This window comes from Orbicella faveolata, unplaced genomic scaffold (genome assembly GCF_042242905.1).
Source record: "Orbicella faveolata isolate gen_17 unplaced genomic scaffold, um_ofav_v1 contig_15, whole genome shotgun sequence".
Lineage (NCBI taxonomy): Eukaryota > Metazoa > Cnidaria > Anthozoa > Scleractinia > Merulinidae > Orbicella > Orbicella faveolata.
The window spans coordinates 5,882,799-5,907,500 of NW_028301542.1; the positions used below are offsets into that span (position 1 = coordinate 5,882,799).

Below are 24,702 nucleotides of genomic sequence, written 5' to 3' on the forward strand. Positions count from 1 at the left end.
GTAGAATATCAGTCTGCGTGGAAATTCTGAAATCCAGCAGAAATTTAAAGCCTAGGCAAACAGGCTTAAAAATCCAATGCAATCAGAATAGAATTTTATCCTAGTAGAGTGCAGAATGCCAGGGGGTGAGGAAAGTCTCATATGAAAAGGACGGGGAGGGGGTGCTCGTAGGAAAATAGGTTTGGCAGCATGAAGGATGGGAGCAAAAATGAAGGTGGAATACGGGTTGACAGGACTTATAACGGTGGGATGCGGGATAAGAATATTTTGGTGAAAACAGGATTTGCTCATCTTGACAGACGGCAAAATTGATGGTGGGATACAGGACGAAAAACGGAAAATCACGTTACAGACGTTACGCAGAGAGCTGCGATTCTAACCAGGTGGAATCAAGACAAATATTCTGACTGGGGTGGGATGGCATGAGGGAGGCAAAAATAGTGGCGGGACGCGGGATTGAAAAACCTCTACATGTATAGGTATACGCAAGGCAGGTTAAGTCTGTATACAAGTCAAGTGATCCATCAGGGCGCAGCTTATCCTGGTTTCCGTGGCATGAGGTGACTATTTCCTCCCCCCTGGATGGGATGCTAGTCCATCGCAGGGTTACCCCCAGCATTAAGTTTGCCAGTACCCATTTATAACACCTGGGTGGAGAGAGGCACCGTGAGAGTAAAGTGTCTTGCCCAAGTACATGTACACAATGCAATGTTCCCGGTCAGGGCTCAAACCTGGACTGCTTAATCCGGAGACGAGCGCACTAACCACAAGACAACAGTGCCTCCCACATGGACCCTCTATGATTGAGCATACATTTGAGCTGATGATTATCGGTAAGACAAGACCAAACAAGTCAGGAAAGGAGATCTAGTGTGTACATTATTTATTTAAATATACAGTCACCATAAATACATCTTTCGCTGGATTTCTTCATCAAAATCAAAAATATTAAACTTCCTTTCTTTGACTTACATGTAGCAGCAGCCCGTCAAAATTCCACTTAAAGCAACACTCTGCAGTTCAGAATTACTTTCAAAGGAACTGATTAAGAATCACTATTTTTTCAACAAAGGAATGTACTGTTACGTATGGTTCACACTAGTGACATGATGACATAAATGACATGCAACGCTGACATAATCACGTAAGTCGGTAACGTAAAACATCGACATAAGGACATAATTAAAGGATCAGTTTTTTTTTTCTTCATGTTGATATGGTCAGGCTGTTACATTGCTATTAAGGTATGTCATTATGTTAGCACATTCACACTGCAAACATAACAACATAAAGGCCTTCGGTCGTCATGTTTATGTTGTCATGTTGCTAGTGCCAACTAGGCTTTAGTAGTGTAGTGTAGATCTGTAGTGCACTTTTAAGGGTAGTTTAAATAGTGTTTGGTATACTTGTCTTCGCAAAGGAAAGAAGAAGACTGAAAAAGACAATGACTCTGGTAGGTTTAGTAGGAACTTCAATTCCACAAAAGTGCTCTTTGCATCTCGAAGTAACACTAACTGGAACAATTGATTAATATAAAGATTTTTTAGGCCAACTCTCATCCTGCATGATTTTCAGCCGCTTACCTAGATTTACCCACAAACTGAGCTACAAAAGCTAAGCTTAGAAACCAAAAAATGTCTGTGACACTCGAAACTTGATAGCAAAGCAAGAAGGCAGAGAAGTACAAGCTTGGTGTCCCGGCCCTATTCATCAGAAACTGTTATAAATTCTAACATTTACTTTATATAATAATATATTATTGTCAACATATCCACTAATTTTTCCACTTCCTGTTGTCTTTTCTTGACCTGAATACATTGCTAGTGTCTATATTAACTCAATATAAAATAATTCAATAGAGTCTGAGAAATTGAATATTTACACCAGTGTTCACCGCAGTGAATGTGTCATGAGTACAAAAAATATCTTGGCACACAAGTTACGCAAGCTGGATGAAAATGGGCCTGTCATTAGTAACTCCGTGATGGAAATAAATTATTTATACATGTATTTTTTTCCTTCCAAGTTTCAAATTGATGGTCAGAGTAAGTTAACAGCAACAAATTTCAACATATGCCGAAGAGCAAGTGAAGGCTCTCTTCAATGTGATGTCCACATATACAAACGGTAGGTACATCAGAAGCAGCTTTCATTGATAATTAAACTCTTCTCGGATTGCCACCTCCTCCTTGTGGGCTTTACTGTTTAAGTGTACGTCGTAAGGTATAGGTCCATTGAGCTTCTTGTCGCACACTCCACAGTAGAAGTTTTGACTTGTCGATGACTTGTTTGTATTGTTGCCATAAGCTAAGAAAAAGAAAGAAAAATAATTATTAGTCTCATGATCATCTCATAGTTTTTTTTTTATAAGAATTAACCCAACAGCTCAAAGAAAGTTGACTTAACTAAGAGTACGAGAATATTTTTCTTGACAGGATGCTAGTGCACTGCAGTTTACCATCTTCCTCCCAACCAGAATACAACTGAATGACTGGTGAACTATTCAGTAGCCAGTAATTTAGTTATCTTTTTTCAAAACCAACAAAACCAGAAGTTCAATCTTCAGTCGAAATGTCGTTTTCAGCAGTTAAAATATTGTCGTAAAAATTTGACACGAGTCAGCATCAAACACAATAATTATATTCAATGTATAAAACTGATATCTATCTCTTTTCCCATTTTAAATACATGTATGCTGTAAGTACTGTAATGAGAGCCTTACCTGATACATAAGGCTTGAATGCAGGCTCATGAAATGTTTCAACAGGCTTTGCCTCCTCTATTTCCTGCTTCTTGTTTGCAAGCCATGGGAGGGTAGATATTTTCTCTTCAAGAACCTACCATATTGGATTAGAAAATAATGTAAGTTTTAGAAATTCTTGAATATTGATTTTATATTTCAAGGATTGCTCATTATGAGATTCTGAGGACTTAATGTGCATGATCTTTGCAAAGTTTGGTAACCGGCAATGTAACAGGGATAAAATAAAATAACACAAGAAAATAACATAAGAAGGCAAGACATGATTTTAATTATCTTCCAAGGAAAATAAATTTTCAACGCAACAAGCCAACCAATCTATTTTTAATTTTATTAATAATTTTACACTGTATTACACATATCTGGAGTCCTTAAGTTAAAGTTTACTAAGATCTGAGAATACAGCAAACAATATTCTTTACATAATTTTCCAAGAAAACTTTATAAATACCACAAACAAAATCTAAAATACAAACTACACTTAAATAGGGCAAAAGGGTAAATCAAATGATTGATTAACTGGGCAAAGGACAGACAGATGGATGAACATTAGATAACATAAAAAAGACACAATAATAATTATATTACTCAGCAGCTTCTAACCATCATGTAAGTAGCAGGGACAAATCCAATATCTCCATTCTCATTCCTTGCTTCCCACCAGTGAGGATTTGAAGGATGTGCTCTGCATAACTCCAGTTTCTCTCCTTGTGTTACAGTCAGCTCATCAAATCCTCCAGGCTTAGATGGATTGGCCTTATAGCTGTACTTTGCCAGCAATCTGACTGGTTTATCACCATTGTGTGGTGGTACGGTAGGTACGTTCTCTAAATGAGAGAGAAATTCCTTTTTCAGAGGGAGCTTTAGCAAACCGCCACAGCAACAACGATGAAAGCATCACCAAAAAAAGGTTTAACGAGCAGAACAATGGTTCTGCACATGCATTTTGAATCTTGGTACATTTGTTACCCATCATCTGCGAAATAACACCGTGAAATGAGCAAGTTCTTTGTATTTTGGAGAACATGAACTACAATTTTTAATTTTTCATATCTTCCTTTGGAATTGAATGTTGTCATTACATATTTAGCTTGAGCAAGATTTTAGAGTGATAGGCATAGAGAACAGGTCCACATAGTTGCGACATTCAAAAGTAAAATATAAATCCATTGTTTACAAGTTGTTGTCTTCGGCATCACTGTTGTCATTGCTAAAGTTCCCTTGTATGCAAACTTGTACAAGACTGGTGCGAAAAGCTTTTAACTAACAGAAATCAGATGATTCAGTACCAGGCTTTTAGCCAGGATTTGAAAAGTGGGCGTCCAAAATGTGCTACATTAAGGTTACTCCAAACCTTCACGGGGCTACTTTTCCAAATTTTCTTTTTTCCAACCAAATTAACGTTCATTATTCAAGGTAACATTTTCCAAAAAATGAAAATGAAATATTAAAATGTGTGCGAGTTATTGGAAAAAGGAGGTTTTTGAATAAAAGTTAGTAAACGTCAAGGTGTCATAATCCCCAAAAGGCCTGGACTCCTCAGCAACCTTTTGGCAGCAAACGGCTTAATCCAGAAATCCAATATCAAATACTTTCACTTTGAGATTTCATGTCCATCAAGACTGCCTTCTTGTAATCAAGCTTCGGCAATCGCTCCTCAGTTTCTTTTCATTTTGTCGCACATTGCTTTTCTCCATTTTGCCCTTTTTTTGTTGACCACCGGCCTAAAACATATGCGTCTAAAATGTGACTGTAACACTATTGCTTTACCACAAAGCTTAACTTTCCTTACTGTGAACGCTAGGGATTCTGTCATTTCATTGGCTGGCGGCATTTTGAGTCGACAAATCCCTCTGAGAAGGCGTGACATGTTTATAAATCTTTAGAAGGCGAAAACTTGCACTCGTTTTTCGAGAGAATCCCTTTTTCTTTAAATGAATTAATTTGGCCAGAACATTCACTGATAGATACGGAACAAAAACATGTCTGCGAATTCTTTTATTTCAAATACTTTTCTCGTGGCGGTTTCTAACACAACACGTTACGTGAATTTTTTGATAGTGGAACTTGACAGATCTATAAAAAGATAACCAATGAAAATGAAAGAAAATGCTGACACTCTTTGAGAGATCGATGCTTTGTGATCAACACTGCACAGTTATTTTGCATCAACGATTGCATTTGATACCCAATTAATTCGCGGGAATTTCAGTCAGTCATTTTGGTGTTAACAGCTATTGCTGCCTTAGGAAAGCAGTCGGCAAAAAAGAATAGAATTTTATCGAATTCTACATTTTATAACCTTTCTATTGATATATAGCTTGTGGGGGTTTCCTTCAAAACAGCACGCATACAAATTTTTTTCTGGAGGACACCCGCAAAGGTTTGAGGTAACCTTAAGGCCTGCTGAAATGAATAATTTACGTATAAGGTGACATATGAAAAATAAAACCATTTTCTTTAATGAGTGGCCATCCACAGGATTCATGGACACCCATCTGGCTAAAAGCCTGCTCACTACTGCACACCACCTGGGATAATTTGATGTTTTCCTGTGCACCTTTAAAGAAAACTCTTTGTAGTCAGAGTTTTTACTCACAGCTTCCACACAAATTTAATTGCACAGTCAGAACGAATGTTCGAGCGGTTTTCAATTGAGTGTCGTAAAACCAAAACCAAACCAATTACTTACCAGTTAGACTACTCAGCCAACCTCAAACCGTAGTAAAACCAAAACCAAAGTAATTACCTGATTGCTTTCGACACTCAAATGGAACCACTAACGTAGTAGTTAATTAGTTTATTTTGGTATATCACAAGATTTGTCTCCTACCCAGTGGCTTAAAAAATATCACAATCTAAAGGGCATTGGTGAGAAGTTTGATCTCCAGATTCATCAAAATCTAAATTCTCCTTCCAAAATCAATACATCATCAAGCAGACAGTTGAGGAGAATAAAGACAATTATCAACGAGTTCTAATCCTCCCCTGATTTAATGCCAAATTCTCATAGCAATCATTAAAAGAAATGCGAGGAAGTCAGCGAGGAGAATTGACACGGATTCCGCTCAAAGGTCGAGCAATAAGTGCAAAAAATATTTACTAAAAATCCACTAATTGCACGGTAACTTTTGGAATACTATTTAAAACAACTCACTTTAGTTCATTTCTCTAAGTGACCCCGCGATTAAATTCTCAAGCATTCTCGAGAAAGTTAATGTCTAACCTCGTAAGAATGGTTAAAAGCGTGTGTTATTGTGTTTTTGACTAACGCGAAACGTCTGTTTAAATTGAAATATGCCTAACTCCAAGTTCAATTTTCTCTCGCGGAGTCAGCTTGAGAGCTTAAGTTTAGATAAGTTCTTCTTAGCTGTATTCAAAATATTACCATGCCATGAGGTTTCTTTGGTAACTTAATTTTTGCCATTATTGCTGGAATGTTCTTAATCATCTTAATATTTTAAACGCTTGAGTGAACAGTTACATCCGCAGACTGCAGTACCTGGAGTTTTTGGCACGCCATTTTGAACACGCGAATTGTCCCTTTCTTCCTCCCGTTTATTAACACCACTTGAAGCAACTATCTGGCCTGGAAGCCTGCAGGGCTCCAGCGAAGTGAAACGCAGAATTCCGCGGCCATAAGTCCTTTTCCTGTTCACCATAATCGTTCACTTCCCGCGAAGGACAAGTCCAGCCTGTCCGTCCAGCTGCAGAAGACTCTCGCTGCCGTCGCTGCAGAATGCAACCGCGTTTGCGACGGGCTAACTGACCAGAGGAAAACGCTGTGAAGGATAAGTTTTTGATGTAATTTCTCACGAAACGTCCACACACACTCGACCCCGTTACATGGAAACGCGCACTCGCCCCGAATGAAACCAACTTGAAATTTTTTGCTCGTTTCAGATGCCAATTGCGAAAGAACTAAATACTCTATAGATCGTTTTCATGTGACGTCATCATTTTCTAAAATCGAAAACTAAAGAGCCCCCAAAGTTTTTATCCACATCAGGATTAAGAGGGGGTAAATTTATATCTGTTTACAATGTTACAACTCAATAGTGTGCTTCGTTTGAAAACCAGCTTATTTTGAATTTCAGAGCTATGGCGGCGCGTGACACAAAGCTACAATCGCATTTGTCGAAAAATATATACCTGTCTCATGATTTTCAGCTTTTTAGAAGTTAGATCACTAGGAAAAGTGCTTAAGTAAATGTATGTTTGTTCAGTACAGATAATCAGTCGCCTAGATAGCTAAAGTAATCTCCAGATGTTTACACTATTTTCCGGCCGCCATGTTGGTGCACCACAGATGTGCACCATCATGGCGTTTCCATACTGGGCTCTGTAAATTTCTGCGAAACATTTCGACAAATATCTGCAGTCTGGGAAAACGCACAAACTTAAAACTTGGCGAAGTCTCTTTTCTATCTTTTAAGATCACAATTTCTTGACTTTATCCACCGAATGGTTTTCGATTTATTTTTTTATTGCGTGACAGTGAAAACGATCTAAAACAAAAGACTGCATAGAGTGTGTTTATGTGACGTCATCAAATTCTCAAATCCAAAACTAAATAGCCCCTAAAGGTTTTATCATCATCAGGCATAAGAGGTACTAATTTTTCTTTCTGTTTACAACTTTTCAGCTCAAAAGTGTCCTTCGTTTGGAAACCAGTGCATTCTGAATTTCGGAGTTATGGCGGTGCGTAACATAAAGCTAAGACCGCGTTTGTCGAAAAATATACACTTATCTCATGATTTGTAGTCATTTTAGGAGTTAAAGTATTAGGAAAAGTAAGTTCCAGATGTTTACATTATTTTCAGGCCGCCATATTGAAGGAGCGAGCATGGCGGTTCCATACTAGGCTCTATAATAGCCTGCGAGCAGGCTCACCTTTGAGTCACACGCGCGAGCCGCGAAGAGCAAAGCGATCCGGCGGGAAGGAGTCTGGTGAAGAGGCGCCAAGAAGGCTTCGCCGCTCGATTTCGCGCTCGCGGCTACGCCGCGCACGCTTGTGCTCCAACGTGAGCCTGCTGGCAGGCTAGCTCTATAATTTTGCGCGGAACATTTCGACGAATATCTCAACTTTGGGACAACGCACATACCTTAAACTTGGAGAACTGTCATCTTTATTTATCGTCTATAATATCACTATTTCTTGACTTTATCCACTGAATGGTGTTTGATTTTATTTTTTATTGCGTGACAATGAGCACACTATTCTGAAGTTTATTTTAAAATTTGAAGTCTGGGACTTTTCGGCGATTTTCTGGTTTCCGATGTAAACGTTTGCGCCAACCCTAAGCTGTTAGGATTAGACCTTGCTGTCCAAGCGGAAAAATAGATAGTGCAAAACCATTCCACGACAACGAAAAAAGAGAGATTAGTAATAACGAATGGCACTTAACGATACTGGATCAATGATAAATAGTTAATAAATCAAATATATAGTAATCGATAATAGACAGTTAATAAATCAAACTTCTCTGCAATTACATACTCACTAATGATCGCTTGCGCCGTTCGAAAAAACCTTTTTATTCTTCATCAATATGCATAGATAAACAGACGGGTTGATTTCCACTAACGATCAGATGGAAAGATGGAAAGATCCACATGGCCTTTGACCGCCGGCAAACACGCAATAACGGATTAAAATAAGGTACGTTCGCTAAACCTGCGTATAAATGTAGCCAGTTAAAATAAGAAGCAATAATATTTCTTCCCTTTCCGGGGAATATATCTAGACAGGGATAAATCGACCGTTTATGTTTCCGCCATATTTTCAACTGGGCATTGTGGCTCCCGCTGTATATGGAATGTTTTGATTCAGAACGAATTATGTGCTTTTTTTATTGAGCGTGTTTCGTTCCGGTTGTGACAAGCACATAATTTTCCCTCATCCTAACATTATGACGGGGATTTTCTGGAGAGAAATATATTCTTTTTTAACAGCTGTTTACTCCTAGCAGAAACACGTAAAATAACACGTCACTTCTAATATATTTTTTTTCACCGATTTGCATTTCATGATTTCTGTCAGTGCACCCAAGAGTTGAGTCGACGCCGACACCACTTGAAATTCACCTGAATTCATAAATTGTGAATGTGGTTTAGGCTGAATTAATCAATTATAAATCCTTTAAAGAAAAAATTTCGAGGCGAAGAAATTTAAAACTAGCATTCAAAAAACACCGGAGTGAACCACAAAATGTTTTGTCATAAAAAGATAAGAAAATCAAAACAACGGTCAGTCAGCCAGCTGTTTAATCAGCTTAGAGAAAAAAAATTTTTTTTCAACGCGCTGTTTTCATATGACACAGCCAGTGATGGTGAAGAAAAACCAAAAAAAATTTCACGGCCTTTGTAAACATTTCCCATCAGTTCGTAAAAATCGATTTCATAATAATCATTATAATTCGGCAAAAAAACCTCTACGAAGAGAAAATTGTTTTATAGTTTATACATTGAATAATAACTTCACAAAATTTTGAAACGCTTAAAATCGACTTCCAAATTCAAGTATTTCTATAATTCTCCCAGGGGTCAAGAAAATAATAAAAACACGGTAAAAGCGGAATAAAATGATGATTTTGAATTCGATTCATTGCGTCTATTACTTCGCCAACTTTGTTTATTGTGTTATCTTAACAATTAAGGTTTGGCCTTATTTAAATTAGAATAAAACTTTCACGTACGCATGAAAAAGATGTTATCGACATCTATCTTCAAGTTCGACTAGTCCACTGCTTTGTTGCATGGCAATGCTCAGCGCAATGGCTCGATCGCTCTGCATGTGGTTAACGAGAAAATGAAGCGAAATTTATCTCAATTTTTCAAGCGGTGAAAAATACCACGTTTATGTTTTACCGAGAACGGCCGAATCGACCACTTTTGCGCTGCCCTTTGTACAAGACAGTAAGTAGCAAACAATTTCGCAATTGGTTGGAATAGCGTTATTTTCTCGTTTCAAGATCTATTTATTTAATGTTTGTAACAAACAGGATTTAATAAGACAGAAAGTTGATATTTACCATTTATCAAAATGCGTGTCTTTTTTTTCTGAATGGAGGGGGAGATAATTGGTCAGCTGGCGTGAACGAATATTATTTTCCTATTTAAGAGTAAAACTTTTGAAACAGATTCTGGTTATCTTCTGTGCAACCGCAATCTGTGGCTAGCAATCTCATATCAGTAAAATTAATTCGTATATTTGCAGATGTTTGACTGAAATCTCCGTCAGCGACGGCAAATGAAAAGTAAAGATTGTATGTTCAAGGAAAGAGCGAAACACAACAGAGAAGTTCACTTTGGAAACCTGAGCCGAGTTACGAGCAAGAACTGATATATTATATTCCTCAAGTTTCGAAAGCATAGAATGTGAAAGATGATTGGAGGTGCCCGATTCAGCTACGCCATTTTTGCCATCGCAATGATGTGGTCAACATTTATTTTCTTCTTGTATTCAAATAATTCGGCTTCGTGTTTGGCGGAAATGGAGCGGTTAAGAATGGCAGTGGAGAGGAAAGACAGATTTGTGGAATTGCTCCGTGATCAAAATGATGATCTTAAAGAAAAAGTGTTCAGATTACAGCAAGAAAAACAGAAGGATGTAGTGGAGAGGAGCGTGCAAGAGAAGATGTATCTTGTAAAGGAAGTTCGCTTGTTTCAACCGAGTATGAGCAATAATGCGACCTTGAAGGACAGGTAAACGAGATGTTATGAGGAGAATTCGTCTGTCAGATGTGAACAATTGGGTGAAAAGCTCCTTCCAGTTTTGGGTTTGGCATCAAAAGAGAATCTCGGACAGTGACGGACCCAATACAGACTGAAAGTGAACGAGTACACTGTGCGTGTTGGACGCGCACGTCACTTTCAGCCACACGACACGCGCGCTTCCTATCGTCTCCCGTGCTCTATGCGCGTTACGGGACTCGGGCAGTTTTTGCCGAGAGAGACTGTGTTCCAGTTTAGAAACAGAACCATAAGTGGGACCGGATAAAAAATGACGGGACATAAAATAGAGGCTGTGAGCTTCAAACCACTTATGCTAATTATATCTAATAAGGAAAATATTGTAAAAGGATCAAGGTTTTCCAATCAATAACAAGGGACATCTCAATATTACTAGTAAAACGCAGAGAGTTTCTAAACCTTAAGAAGACTGTAAAAGTGATGTTGTTAACTGTCAGCACTAGTTAATTGAGTTAACAACTAGTTCCTTTAAAATTTCCAAGTTATTTTATCGTTTGTTAAAATAAAGACGGTCTTGAAAGGATTTAACAGGTAGCTGAAAATTGGTTAGCTCGAATTTCAGCCGTCTCTCGAAAAGATGTTGTCTTTTCGGGTGTGTTCGACTCTAGGCTGAAAATTGCTCAAAATTAAAATGTTTAGCTGAGAAATGACATATTTTTCAACTAATAGTCGAGATCCGAGATCTGTAACATTTACCGATAGGTGAGAACTTGCCTGAAATTCGGATATTTGAGAAATCACGTTTAACCTACAAGGTTGTCCTGTAATCCGTGCCAATCTTCTCCATCCTTAACCATCCATGCTCCTTTATGGTTTATCTTCTCCATCCTTAACCATCCATGTTCCTTTATGGTTTATCTTCTCCATCCTTAACCATCCTTGTTCCTTTATGGTTTATCATTACCTCTTCTGTTTTTTTTTTCTATCTTAGTAAACTACTATTTCCATTTTCCCTTCAATTTAAAGGTAATTTTGTATGCGGGCAAAATAACTTAAAATGCCGTGACTGAACTCCCTTCGGCTAACAGCACAAATACCGATTCATCCGTTTTAAAATATGGCCGAGCTGATGAACAGTATCTATTTGTCAGTTTGATGATATTTGTATGTGTTTTATGGCGAGCAATAACTATTGCAAGCAGGATTTCTTTCAATTAACGTTATTTCGGCAAAGTAAATAAAGCTTCTGAATACATACATTTTCCGGATATGAATTATTCTAAGTACACGTTGAAGAATTCTTCTAAGGAATTAAATTCCGTTACTAAGAAACAACCGAAATTAAAGCTCAATTTTATTTCTACGTCTTTGCTTTTAACATCTATACAAAATCCACCACCGTTTAGAAGCTTATCTGTTGTTAGGAAGAGGAATACACAATTATTGGCTATTGAAACAGAACGTCAACTACTTTGGCAAAACAGAAAGACTTTCGTGAAAAGCCTCGGGAAAGTCATATATCCGAGCATTGCGTGAAATTCGCTAATTCTTATCTTCGAGGCAGTTAAAATGCAGCTTCGTAACAGTTCATGATATCTCACCACCGATTTTACCGAGAATACTATATTCTTGGTCATTGAGAAGGAGTCTTTCAAATTTAGCGCAACAGTTAGTTCATCGCAAGAGTTAAAGAAGCCACTCATCGCTGGAACAAGATAATCATCAACATGGTTCTGAAAAGATCGAGTCGCAGTGTATTCGGCCGCGTAATAGTTTGGACGCTTTTCGTTTCTGCGGGAATAATCATCGTTTTTAACATGGTTTTCGTTCTTCAAACTGCTACTGAACTGGCCATATTAAAAAATGCAAGACCAGATAAAACGACATTCCCGTCACTTTTCAAGGAGAAAAGAGCTCAGTATGAACCGACATCCGAAGGTAAGGTTTAACTTTTTCTATTTACTTTTGCTTTTTCCTTTTCATAGAATTAAGATCGTTTTTTGCCCTTTCAGTACAAAGCTTGTGTAGAAATCTTCTCACGGCTTGCCTGACATTTCTCTCTGTAAATGTTCCAAAAAATTTAGAGTTACTTAATTCTGATATATTCTGAAGTTTATGCTCTGCAAATTCAATCTTCGACTCGGCTGTATCCTATAAGAATCAACGCTTGCAGTGGGGAAATTCGCTGCTAAGCTAGCTGAGTAAATTGATATGTTGTAGATCGTAGACTGATTATATTTTTCTGCAAGTGCTAGTGACTATTTCTTTTTAACGATTACCAGAGCGTGTGATGTTCGATCACAAAGATTTTCGATCAGTCACGCGCACAAGCAACGATGGAATACTATATTCAATTTTCATAGTTATTTAAATTTCCTTCTCGCGACTTGTTTTCGCCAGTTGCCCGGATGACCATGGAAATCAAGACAGACTGGGCGAAATACAACTTTTTCGGCAACTTATTGTCACGAGCATTCAAATAGGCCATTTGCCGCTGTGTCAAAACGAGCCTTAATGCAAAATCATTCATATGGAAATGTGTTCTGCCCGCATGTTCATTTTCATGCTAATCAAACTCATTTTCATATGAAAGGTTTTGGACGAAGACTCGTTTTTAAACAGAGGCACAAGCGAACTCGGAAATGGCCCATTCGTATTTCTGATTGGTTCTTAGCGCGGTCCGAAGAAACTATCTCTGAACACGGTCCCGGTAACGCGCGCGCGGTGTGTGTGTGTGTGTGTGTGTGTGTGTGTGTGTGTGTAGAAAAGGTCAACAGTTATAAAAGTGATTTGAGAGAGAGAGAGAGAGAGAGAGAGAGAGAGAGAGAGAGAGAGAGAGAGAGAGAGAGAGAGAGAGAGAGAGAGGGAAAGAGAGAGAGAGAGAGAGGAGCCGCCTTACGGTCCGTCCGTATAGTGAAAAACTGTGACCTCGGGCTTTAAAATGCATTTTCAAGACCTGGCCTCCGTCTTTCAGTATATGCACAGATCAGCCGACAAATAACATAAAATTAATTGAAGTTCGATGTTTGATTCAGTTATGGAATCCGACTGATTGTATTAGAATTGTATTAGAATTAGCTGATCAAGTTAAGCTGATGTCAGTAACGCTTGACATTTTAGCCTCTGTATATTAGAGGCATGTTGATTCAGAGTGCATTATTATTCTGGTCCCTAACTACGTATGGTTAGTCTTCTGGCATAAGTGGCCCTTCAAGAAGTTTACTTTTCTTGTTGTCGAACGGTATTCAAAAACAGCAGCGTTGTAAGAACTTCGACTCCCAAACATGAAGTGTACCTGCTGAATTAAGAAGATTTTTATCGCTGACTCAAGAGCCACTTAAACACTCATTTTGTTTGAAGGTCGTGCTTAATATTGAAACAATATATTGATATCACATCATTATTGACAGCATTAGCCACATATACTATTTGTGTACCTATTATATACCTTGTAGAAACAAAGTTCTTGGAATTAGAAGTATACTCCAGTAAGGAAAATGTAACGCTCACAATAAATGGTAAAAGGGTACGTATTACAGTTTATTACTACGCGTTTTTCTCACCGAATCTTCGCCATTCTGTGGGGCATGCGTCGGAGACTGGATCGAGAAGTCTGTGTTTGTATTCCTCTCCCATCATACCCTCTCTCCCGTCATGTCGCATATACATGAAGTGACCGTACTCGTTAACCAGCGAAGAAAGAAATAATTTAAAAATACTCCTGGTCCTCGCCTCCGCCAGTAGACAGAGCTGCCTTTGCAAAACATGACATTTTAGTTCGATAAATTAAGCCTTAAACTAAATGCTCTTTTGTGTTGTTCTGTCAGAGGTGGGATACATCTGAAATGTTAATAAGAGGACTAAACGTGGTGGTCTTAAATGAAGTAACTGGTGCCGTGATGTCGAGCAGATGGTACGATACTTATGAATCTGCAGCGGACAGCGGTCTGCTTGTGAAATATCTAGAAGGTCTGAGACAAGGAAGAATCGTATGTTTCGCTGTGAAGGTAAGGTTAATAAAATTGCTAATTTTCGTGTTAATTTTTTAGTTGGACAACAAGCACTTTTAGTCAGGGCTTGAGCAAACAAGCACTCGCGGGGAAATACTCCCTTACATGGGCTCTACTCCGAGATAGGTATGTGCGGCCCCAAAGAATATGATTTTTTTCAGCCTTTTAGGTTAGAAATAGGTTATCGATATTGGCCATTTTGGTCTCTAATAGGGTATGGCTTTTACACTATAGTCTTAATTGGGAGTTATTTTTAGAAAAAGCGATCCTATCTAATAAAGCATATAAACACTCCCTTTAATTAGCATTGGTCTCAACGAGGGAAGTAATTGTAAAGCAGGTCTAAAATAAGGTATTGATTAAGGGTCAGGTCTTAAATAAGCTATCGAATTTTTCGTCAGGTCATAAATAGGGTAGAGAAAATCGCATGTTTCCTCCACTTGAAAAACTACTGATCGACTCGAAAATTTATCCTGATGACGTATCTTTCCTGTGAGATCCATGTTTCGCGCTCTGAGCTCGAAACTTTCGTAGCTCGATCGACCTGCAACCACTGACAAAAGTGCAGAGACCCTACCCTATCACGGAACAGAAAGGCAACAATTTACATCCTATCTAAACCCGGGGTATGCAAGCCAAATCCCCCGTGATTCACGCTTTGGTCTCACTTTGAGTGTTCAGGACGAAACGTCACTAGTTTTAGGCGTCAAGTTATCTTTCAGAGTTGTACTCGAAGAAATAATAAAAAACGGTGGTATATCTATTTAAGTGGTATCTTTTAGAGGTCAAAGAAAGCCCGAACCACACCCAGATTGGTCTTCTTTAGGGTGTAATTCAAATTTTTCGCTAACATCCCCGACCCTTTTATATAGGAATGCTAGAAAACCAACCTTGTTGAAACCTTTTCTCCCTAGGATGACGCTGCAGCTCGGCTGTCTGAGGAAGCCGTCAGTTATCTGTCAAGTTACGGCAGTTCTTTTGTAAAACAACTCCAGTTCCGCTCTACTTGGGCATTTATTGTGTCAGGAAAGCGGAACAATCAACGCATTGTTCACGCCGAGAGCTTTCAGAACCCAGCTACACATGGCAAATGGGCGAATCCTGTTACGATACGCACACTTATTAAACTTCTTCCTGAGAATGTCGTCGAATGTAGCTGGGAAGACACGATAGCGAACAGGAGGAGGAGAGAGTTCTGTGACAAGTACGAGGGTTATGGCGATGTTTGTAGATGTAAGTTGCGCTCATTGATTGTTTTTCGGGGGATGGTGGTATTCGTTAGCGCACCCGAACCTGCTCTGGCTGAGACACTGCGTTGCTTTCTTGGTCAAGATATTTTGCTTTCCCAGTACCTCTCTCCACTAAGGTGTTATAAATAGATAGGCGCAAACTGAGAGCGCGCCCTAAATAAAATTGCTGGGAGAGGGGGAGGGGTATCCCTCGATATCGACCAATGTCCCATCATGCACATCAGGCTCAGACTAACTAGTTCAATTGTTCTTGATTGAATGTGGGATATCACCCTCCAAAAAGAACATGAGAATCCGATTTTAATTGTTACAATTATGGCCAGCTTCGGGTGATCTTCGGAAGGGAGGTGTTCGGAAATGTTCGGGTAATATTCGTTGATCTTCGGAAAAGTTCTGGTAATTCTCGTAAGTTCTCGGAAAACGGCCTAATTACCTTTGGCTATACCTTCGAAAGGCCTCAGTTGAACTTCAACCACCTACGAAATACCTCTGATGACCATCGGTAGTCTTCGAGTTTCTTCCTACTAACCTCGGATATCTTCCTTGTAATTTGGTGTTTCAAATTTGGTGTTTCACTGGTGTTTCACTCCTTTTTAGCCAGTCAGACTAAAGTAATTTGTTCAAGTGTATTATTGCAGAAGTAACAGTTTATCTTTTCCAATTTTAGGTGAAGATCCAGTATCTATAGAACTCAACCCGCCACCTTTTCTCGATGGAAGCCGCTTTCAACTCCCAATAGCGGTTATGGCGAGTAACAGACCGAGTTACCTACTGCGCATGCTTCTAGGCCTGCAGAAGGTTGAAGGACTGGACCCGAGTATGATTACTGTCTTTATTGATGGTTTCTGGCCTGAGCCGGCCTCGGTTACCAGACTCCTTGGAGTCAAACTTGAACAGCATGCTGGTGTTAGCCGGCTCAACGCCAGAATTGGTCAGGTACATACTCACTACCGTCTTATAAAATAGCCTCTTCGAAATATCGCGCATAATATTCATTCAACCAAATATTTTGAACCTAAAGGAAAATGAATTTTCCAACTTGGAGACCATCCCTCAAAAATGTCCCCTTTTTGACCCCTGAAAAATACCACTTAAAACGGAATAGACTTGATTACCAGCCGCTGTTCAGGAAAGGAACCCGCACCCGTTGACCGGACTCGTGAGACCTGCGGGAATTGAACCTGAAAATAGAGTGTTTCTTATATCATTATTTCTTCGAGTGCACCCTTACTTTGACAGCTTAAAATGGCGGCATTTCGTCATCAACACCCTATGTGAGACCAGAATCCTTGATTTATACTCCTAAGCGATACGACAACCATCCCCGACCTTTTCATACGGAAGTCCCATCCCGGGAGGTTAAGTAACGCTTGATTTAAAGAATGGCCAAATCAAACAATCAAATCTTGTGTTCCTCGTCATTTCTTAGGAAGTTGTCGTTACTTTTTCACGTAAATAACAAACTCAGCCTTTATAATGAATTGCCTCTCACAACCAACGTGTTTTCCAGTTCAAACAGCACAAGCCGTTCTGAATTCACTCAGATATAACGGAAAGTGAAATCAATTCCAAAGAGCCTTATACTTCGGTGTAGATATCTAACCAGACAAACTGACCTTGAAATACATCACTTTTAGCTCGTAGAGATAAACGATCTGGTAAAATAAAACCGGAGGCTTTTAAATTTGTATTACACAGTGTACAAGGAAAAGCGCCGAAACCCCCCTGAATGAATCCCTCTGTAATGAAGGTCTCCCGAAAGGGGGTGGGGGGGGGGGGGAGGTACAGTGTTCCCTTCATCCTTGAAAAGTTTACCCTTTCCCCCTTGTCCCCTATTAATAAATTCTATGGCTCCCTAACTTTTTCTGTTAAAGTTCCCTTAAGAGTGAGATATCTCTTGTTCCCTCGAATTAATCCCCAAAATATTCCTTGTTCCCTTGAAATAAATGATCATGCTCCCTCGTTCCTCAAAACCCCTGGGAGGCCCTCCTCCTAAATGAATCGCTCTGTAATCACAGCTATATGGGGGATTTCTTTGCTGCTTCCTTTGAAGATCTTTTTAAGATGCGTTTTCTCTTGTTTTTCAGCACTACAAGAAATCTATTATTGATTCATTTGACCAGCATCCCGATGCTAACTTCTTATTACTTCTGGAGGAAGATCTCGATGTGTCCGTAGATATTCTCAGCTACTTCAAACAGCTTTTGCCGGTCTATGAAAACGACGAAAGTGTCTACTGTATATCAGCGTGGAACGATCAGGTAAGAATGAAACCGGTTTGACTGGATCTTAAACCTGCTTGTACAGTGGTCTTTTTTTCATGCTTAGTGTCGCTCGGCGCTCAAGGGACGAATGAGACTGGACCCGACAAATCCATAGTGTTGACGTAACTTTACTTTACCTGCGCGTCGAAGTCAATAAATAGGTCCGCAGTGCGTACACGTCATTATCTTTTGAAGTGGTAAACACTATGCTATTGTATGTAACATAGTTTACGTGACCATAGTGTGAGTAATTTATATACAATAGGCCGACGAGGCGTATATGTGGCTACTGCGCCTTTGTAACCATCATGAGGATTTCCCCGTTCAGTTGCTGAAGGAAGTAATTAAAAGGCCAGAGATGATGCCACAATAAATGACCAGGTAGTTTGACCTGCTAATGCAATATATAGGATTCAGTGATCTGTTGTTAATCCTGGACTTGTACTTATTTGCACTTCAGGGTTATGATCATGTTTGTAGTGACCCCGCCATGATGTACAGAGTAGACACTATGCCAGGTTTAGGATGGTAAGTACGCATGCGCGTCCATTAGCATTCATCAGTTGTAACCTTATATTCGTTAGAGTCCGATTCTAGCAAGTGTTTTTGCATGGTGGCGTAAGGGGGACAATAGATGCGATCCTAGTCCATCACAGAAGGTCTCCCAACGTTTTCATAAGTTGTTCCAAAAAATGTCCGCTACTCATTTATTTGAGGCACTGCTTGTCAGAGTGAAATTTTTGTTATTAACCGCGCGGCCATGGGCCGAGCGCGGTTCTAGGTTTACCCGTGGTTTATTATTTTTTTTTATATTTTTTTTGTCGGTGACCAGACGCAGACCTCCGCTCGGCCAAACTTTGAGTCATGCAACGTGTGATGTTTTTCCGCCAGAAGCTGTTAAAACATAAACACACGGACAATTTTACGGATATTGTTTTCTTTACTTTGGGTAAAATATATTTTCTTTTCGCTTTATCAAAGCGTTGGATTTAAAGGGAATAATAATACGCTGAAAAAAGGTATTACGTCAGCCATGGAATGCACTGACGTTGCAGCTTTCACTTTTGCTACGTGACAAATAAGATCGTGTTTACTTTACACGTTTATTTCGGCAGAAGCGACGGTCATTAATTTATTTGTAATTTTGCGAGTATTTCTTGTGGTTTTAGGCAAATGAAGTAAATCCTTTGACTGTTACATCGCCGCAAGTTCATAGATCGGAAGGAAAATTGAATATATGCAAGCCAAGCAAAGAACGTGTCAGAACGTGCAAAGATTACGTCATTGATAGGGAAATAACCACCGTAGTAAAGATAGCCGTAGATAACGCAATTCTTGAATTATGTGACTCGTGTGACTTCTTTGCTAACCCTTAACTCAAGGGAAAAAAACAATTAAATTTAATCGTGACTTTAAAGAAAGAAAGCGGTTTGTAATAGTGTTCGTATCTTCATGCCCATACATATCCCGAAGAAACTTCCAGATTAAGACTATTACGTCATCGGAGATGTCACAACGGCTACGACTGATGGTGCGATAATAGAGTTTGTGTTGATTAAGTGCTGTGATGTCTACAGTAATCAATGAATCATCAAAGATTGCTTTGGAATATGCACTGCGTTGCGACTGTAGTACTAAGAAAACAGTTAAAGTTTAAACGCGCGGTTATAAGATCTAACAGATCTTCTTGTTCATAGCGGGTGACACGTAAAACTTAGGTTATTACAAATTCATTATACCTGCTAGGGGCGGATCTAAGTTACATGGTGGCTAATTTCCGAAACAACAAGTGCCTAGGGCGCAAGCTTCTAGAGGGATCCGGGGTGATGCTCCCTCAGGAAATGTTTTAGATTTTAACTCCCTTAAGTCCCCTTTAGTTCCTGGGTTTCTGAGATATTCTGAAAAATCTGAGAGATTTCCGTGACACGGTGGAAACCGGTAGGGATAATTAAGCCAGAAAGCCGTAGCAAAATCTTAAACCTTATGATTACAGAGCTGTTTTATTCACATATCCTTAATATAAGCAGAGGTTCCCTTCATAAAAGAAGTTTCAGGAGTGTACACCTCTCTGTTGGTAGATACAGGTTAACTAAAAATGGTTTTGCGGACCCGAAAGGTTTCCGGGGCTTTCGAGAAACGGGGTCCCTAGCCTGCAAATAATTTATTGTCTGAATTCTTTCAGGGTGTTGAGTCGCAAGCTGTTTAAAAATGAACTAGAGGCGAAATGGCCGAAACCAGATGAATTTATTGACTGGGACATGTGGATGAGAGCTTCATTCAACAGAAAGGGTCGCGAATGTATTATACCGGATATCTCTCGTACTTATCACTTTGGAGGCAAGGGGCTCAATGTTGGTGGTCTTATGCAAGCCCTCTACTTTGAGAAACACACCCTTAACACAGAACCACACGTTAAACTGGACGTGGAAAAGATGTACAAAGACAACTACGAGAAGGAAATCGAAAACCTTCTTAGGTGAGTCGAGAGGGACTGGAAAACAGAGTAGCGCACTAGATTGTCTGGGATTGTTTTAGTAGTATCTAAGTTGGCCTATGATGGGTTAGTGGTAGACCATGTGACTTTTGAGGTGTGTGGGTGACTTGGCCGGTAGAGGTACATTTTTTTTCAACCCTTTTACGCATTAGAAAACATTTTTTCGGGACGTGTGATTGCATGTGTTTTTCTTTCCAGCAGTGGTCTTGTGCATCAGTTGTTTTTTTGGTACAAGAATGCTTGGAAGCTATTAAATTCCAAAAACACTCATCAAAATAAATAAAAACCCACTCAAAAAAAACCCAGGGATTTTAGCAGAATAATATGTGAATCTGGATTACAGCCTTATATGCAAAATGAACTTCTTCCTCACTGAGTGCGAGGGTCGTACTAGGGAATAAAATATTGGCCCGAGGTCCTTTGTGTACTGACCGAGCGCAACGAGGCTCGTTCAAAAAATATCGAGGACCAATATTCCTCAGTACGGATCGAGCAAACTGGGTTGGTAAGTAGTATATTATTAAGCACTTGGGCCATGCTTGTTTTTTAAATTTGCCGGCGGGCTTTCGAAAACAAGAAATACACGGATTATGACCGTTTCCACGGAAACAGTCCGTCTGGTAGAATCCCGATCAGGAACGAACCAATCAGAACGCTCAGATTTATCCCAAGACTACCTTTCCGTACAATCAAAGTCGATAAGCTCATACATTTTCTTCAATATAGTAAATATTTTCCGTGCCACAGTAATGATTGTTATATACCTGTGTTCTCTTTAATAGCAAAGCCACGATATTGGATGTCTCTCAGATCTCTTACTTAAAGATAAAAGACTTAATTCCCGACACGCAGGATGGATTGTTCGTGTTCTATATTAGAATGGATGCGATTGCTGATTTTATTACTTGGAAACACTTAGCAACCTGCCTGCGCATGTGGGATTTGGATGCCAGGGGATTCCACAACGGCATGTGGAGATTTTGGCTCAAGAAAAATCACGTGATAGTAGTAGGGTGTCCGGCATCAAAGTACTGCACTCACAAACCAGAGAATTTAGAACCTCTTTATATTCCAGAGACGGTTAAAAGACCAATGGACGACGAATGAGTCCCGACCTTGGTTTTTAGTTTTACTTTAATTTGGGTTCAATGTCTTTCAGAATAAATGCAAAGAAAATCTAAGAGATCAATGAAATCTCCACGCGAGAAAACAATGTGATTTTCCAAGCTAGAAGGCGGCCTTCCCCTTTGGAAACAGTATCTTATGAAATTTGAAAAACAACGAAAAATTCCCTCTTGTAGTAAACGTACGTAAACCGAATGCAAGCCTACGAACAAAAAAATATACATTTTTTTTCCTCCTGTAGAGATTGTTCCGTATTTTGTCGTTGAAGTATTTTCACTGAAATTTGATGACAGTGCAAGTCGAGTGTTTTACCAACAACCGCGAAAAACAATAGTAAACTTGGTAGACAACTGACTACGTCATTCTACTTACGTAACTTCACGTGCGACAGAGACACACATAAATGCGGCTTGTCACAGCTACCTGGCGGTCGCTTAGTAGACTCTGCCAACACACACAGACCAGCTATGAGAAAATGGCAAAACTGATCGTGAATGAAAAGCGAGCAAAACATTTGTTGCAGATTCCTGTTCAGGCAAAAGGTCGCTGTAGCAGTGCATCCGACATCCCTGAGGATTCACCAAAAGAGACAACACCTCAGATTCCCCAACGACCATGGAGCGAATCTGATCTGACAGAGGCGAACGCACAGAGTAAGGCTACATTGAGTCGCCGAGGCCATTTCCAAACGTTATGCAACTTGAACGAGCGCTTCAACGACTTTGGCAGTACCCGGAGGCTGACGGAACAAGCCAAGGATTTGTCCGAGGAAGAAATACGGTCCCAGGGGATAGACGTCTTCAAACCACTGGATTCCTATGAAATCTTGTTCGGCAAAATGAAGATTACTAACAACGAAACTTCAAGTGAACATTGTGACGGACAGTAACTATCACCTCATAGAAATCGTGAGCGAATAATAATGTTTGTGTTAGTAGAATTCTGGCTAAAATTTCCTTTTAATGATAATTTCCAATTATTTCTCCACGTTGTATTAAATTTCAAGCCTTCGAAAAGTCGCGCAGAGTGACTTGAAATCATTTGCAGTTGTATACGCGCGCATCAGTTTTTCAACAATTTTGATATTTTAACGTCAACAAACCGTAAATGCCCTTTTTCAATCTTCTCAGGAAATTAATTATCCATTTGTTTCTAAAATTTATTCTGAAACTTCGGAAAAACGAGAAAACGTCGCCATTTCGTGGACGACCTGAGACACTGCACTCTTTTCAATAATAGTGTAGGGTAGCTTAGCCAATCAGATTTTAGCATGCATTCGCATTAGTATAATGAGTAGAATTCTGATAAGAGTTCTTAAGCTTACCGAAAATGCTGTATAACAAATACTATGAAATACTTTGTACGTAAAACACTTATATAATGTGTATGAACTTGTTCGAAAAACAGTAAAATTTCTGTCTTCTCATAACGAGAGTTCTAACTGGGAAACGCTGAATTGACCAAAAGGTAATATCCATGCAGGTCAAATGTAAAGCCTGTTTTCACTCTGTCGATCTGAAAATTCCGTTGGTTCAAACATTGCTGTTCTCGCCAGTCAAGGCTGCAAGAGCTTAGCTTATGCATGTCTTAAGTGCTACACTGATTGAACTATTTACTGTGATAGGATTATGAAAGACAAGACCGGTTAGGTGCAAATTTACTAACAAAATCCAAACCCTTGAATATCAGGGGTTTGCTTTTCCTTGTGCACACAAATGTTTCATTGAATGAGGTCAGGGGCAGATTCAGGATTTTTCTTTGGAGGGGTGCACCATTAAGGAATGGCGCAACCGACTGGTGAAGTAAATAGATTCTAAAAGCGGATATGAATAAGAAGGCTCCATCTCAGGCGGGGGTAGGGGGGGGGGTAGGGAGCAGTACGCAGCCCCCGTACCCTCCCCCTAGATCCGCCCCTGGAGATAATGACTAAATTAGCGGTGAGAAAATTACTGACTGTGTAGTTTGTCTTTTTGTTAAGTAACTGATTGTTGGAAATTATTAACTGGAGAAATTATCAAATGGACGTTGGGTAGCCGAGTGGTTAGGGTTCAAGCTGTTTCAAGCACGTCTAGCTCTGTTCAGGGACCAGTGATCGATCGCAAATAACGTACATATTATCATAACTATTGCTGCAATCAATGACGCAAATTGGCAATTAGCAAAGGTGAAAATGACGCCACAACCTAATTATGGGCGATGAAAACACTAATTAATTTCTCATTAGTGTCAAGGATTGTGAAATTGAAATCGCTTAACCCTAACTAATGCGGCAAGAACTTAATTAGCGCTGATGAAAACAACCATTAGTTTCTTGTTTGTGTCGGGGTTTGTGTGATTGGAATCAATTTACTTTTATGACGCAATAACTTAATTAGCGGTGATGTAAAGCACTGATTAGTTTCTCGCTAGTGGTGTTGATTACGTGAATGAAACAACTTAACTTTAACTAATGACGCAATTGATTAATTAGTGGATAAGAAAACGCTAATTACTTTATGTGTATGGCCAGGTCACTAATTATCTGACTAAAATCATGATCATTCAAGAACTGTGATTTTACCCAATGACGCAATAACTTCTCTCGGTCAAAACAACGCAGCTTAGTTTTTCGTTAGTCTCGATCGAGAGATTAAATATTGGTATACTGAGATTGAAACAGCTTCAATTAGACTAATTACGAACCAACTTAATTTATGGTTACAAAACGCTGATTATTTTATCTGATAGATGTTTTCGATAACTCGATTGTAGGAAATTATGTAACAACTATGGTTTCACATTGATGACGCAGAAACTTAATTAGCGGTGAAGAAAACACTAATTAGCTTATCTGTGTTGTTAAGTAACTCTATGGCGGCAGTTTTATGACTGCGAAGGTTTTACTAAATGACGCAATAACTTAATTAGCGATGAAGAAAGCGCTAATTACATCATTTGTTGTGTTGAGTAACTTTTTATCGGAAATTATTCGATTGCTATCGTTTCACATGACGCAAAAACTTATTTAGCGGTGACGGAGACACTAATTAGTTTAATTAACTGCAGCGATCAATTTTTAATGATTGTCGGAAATGTTTTGATAATTACGGTTTTACCTTATGAC

At 39.3% G+C, this 24,702-nt stretch overlaps 2 protein-coding genes across 2 annotated transcripts in view; one reads left to right on the plus strand and one right to left on the minus strand.

Annotated features, from left to right (window-relative positions):
- Positions 1-866: 866 nt before the first annotated feature.
- On the minus strand, positions 867-6,647 carry LOC110063423 (uncharacterized). Its single transcript, XM_089288140.1, has 4 exons — positions 6,264-6,647; positions 3,365-3,588; positions 2,723-2,837; positions 867-2,307 (listed from the first exon to the last, which is right to left on the minus strand). Exons 1-4 carry the CDS (start codon positions 6,421-6,423, stop codon positions 2,150-2,152), a joined length of 657 nt encoding a protein of 218 aa, XP_089144266.1. The 5' UTR covers positions 6,424-6,647; the 3' UTR covers positions 867-2,149.
- LOC110063429 (protein O-linked-mannose beta-1,2-N-acetylglucosaminyltransferase 1-like) overlaps positions 6,438-24,702 on the plus strand; it is a 19,093-nt gene continuing 828 nt past the window's right edge. Inside the window, exons 1-12 of the mRNA XM_089288136.1 lie at positions 6,438-6,565; positions 7,407-7,462; positions 8,322-8,423; positions 9,981-12,394; positions 13,912-13,982; positions 14,284-14,463; positions 15,381-15,699; positions 16,384-16,652; positions 17,804-17,977; positions 18,441-18,508; positions 20,163-20,456; positions 21,257-24,702. The exon at positions 21,257-24,702 is cut by the window's right edge and continues 828 nt beyond it. Coding sequence (XP_089144262.1) covers positions 12,184-12,394; positions 13,912-13,982; positions 14,284-14,463; positions 15,381-15,699; positions 16,384-16,652; positions 17,804-17,977; positions 18,441-18,508; positions 20,163-20,456; positions 21,257-21,581 — 1,911 coding nt within the window. The 5' untranslated portion in view covers positions 6,438-6,565; positions 7,407-7,462; positions 8,322-8,423; positions 9,981-12,183 and the 3' untranslated portion in view covers positions 21,582-24,702. The remainder of the gene's footprint in view (positions 6,566-7,406; positions 7,463-8,321; positions 8,424-9,980; positions 12,395-13,911; positions 13,983-14,283; positions 14,464-15,380; positions 15,700-16,383; positions 16,653-17,803; positions 17,978-18,440; positions 18,509-20,162; positions 20,457-21,256) is intronic.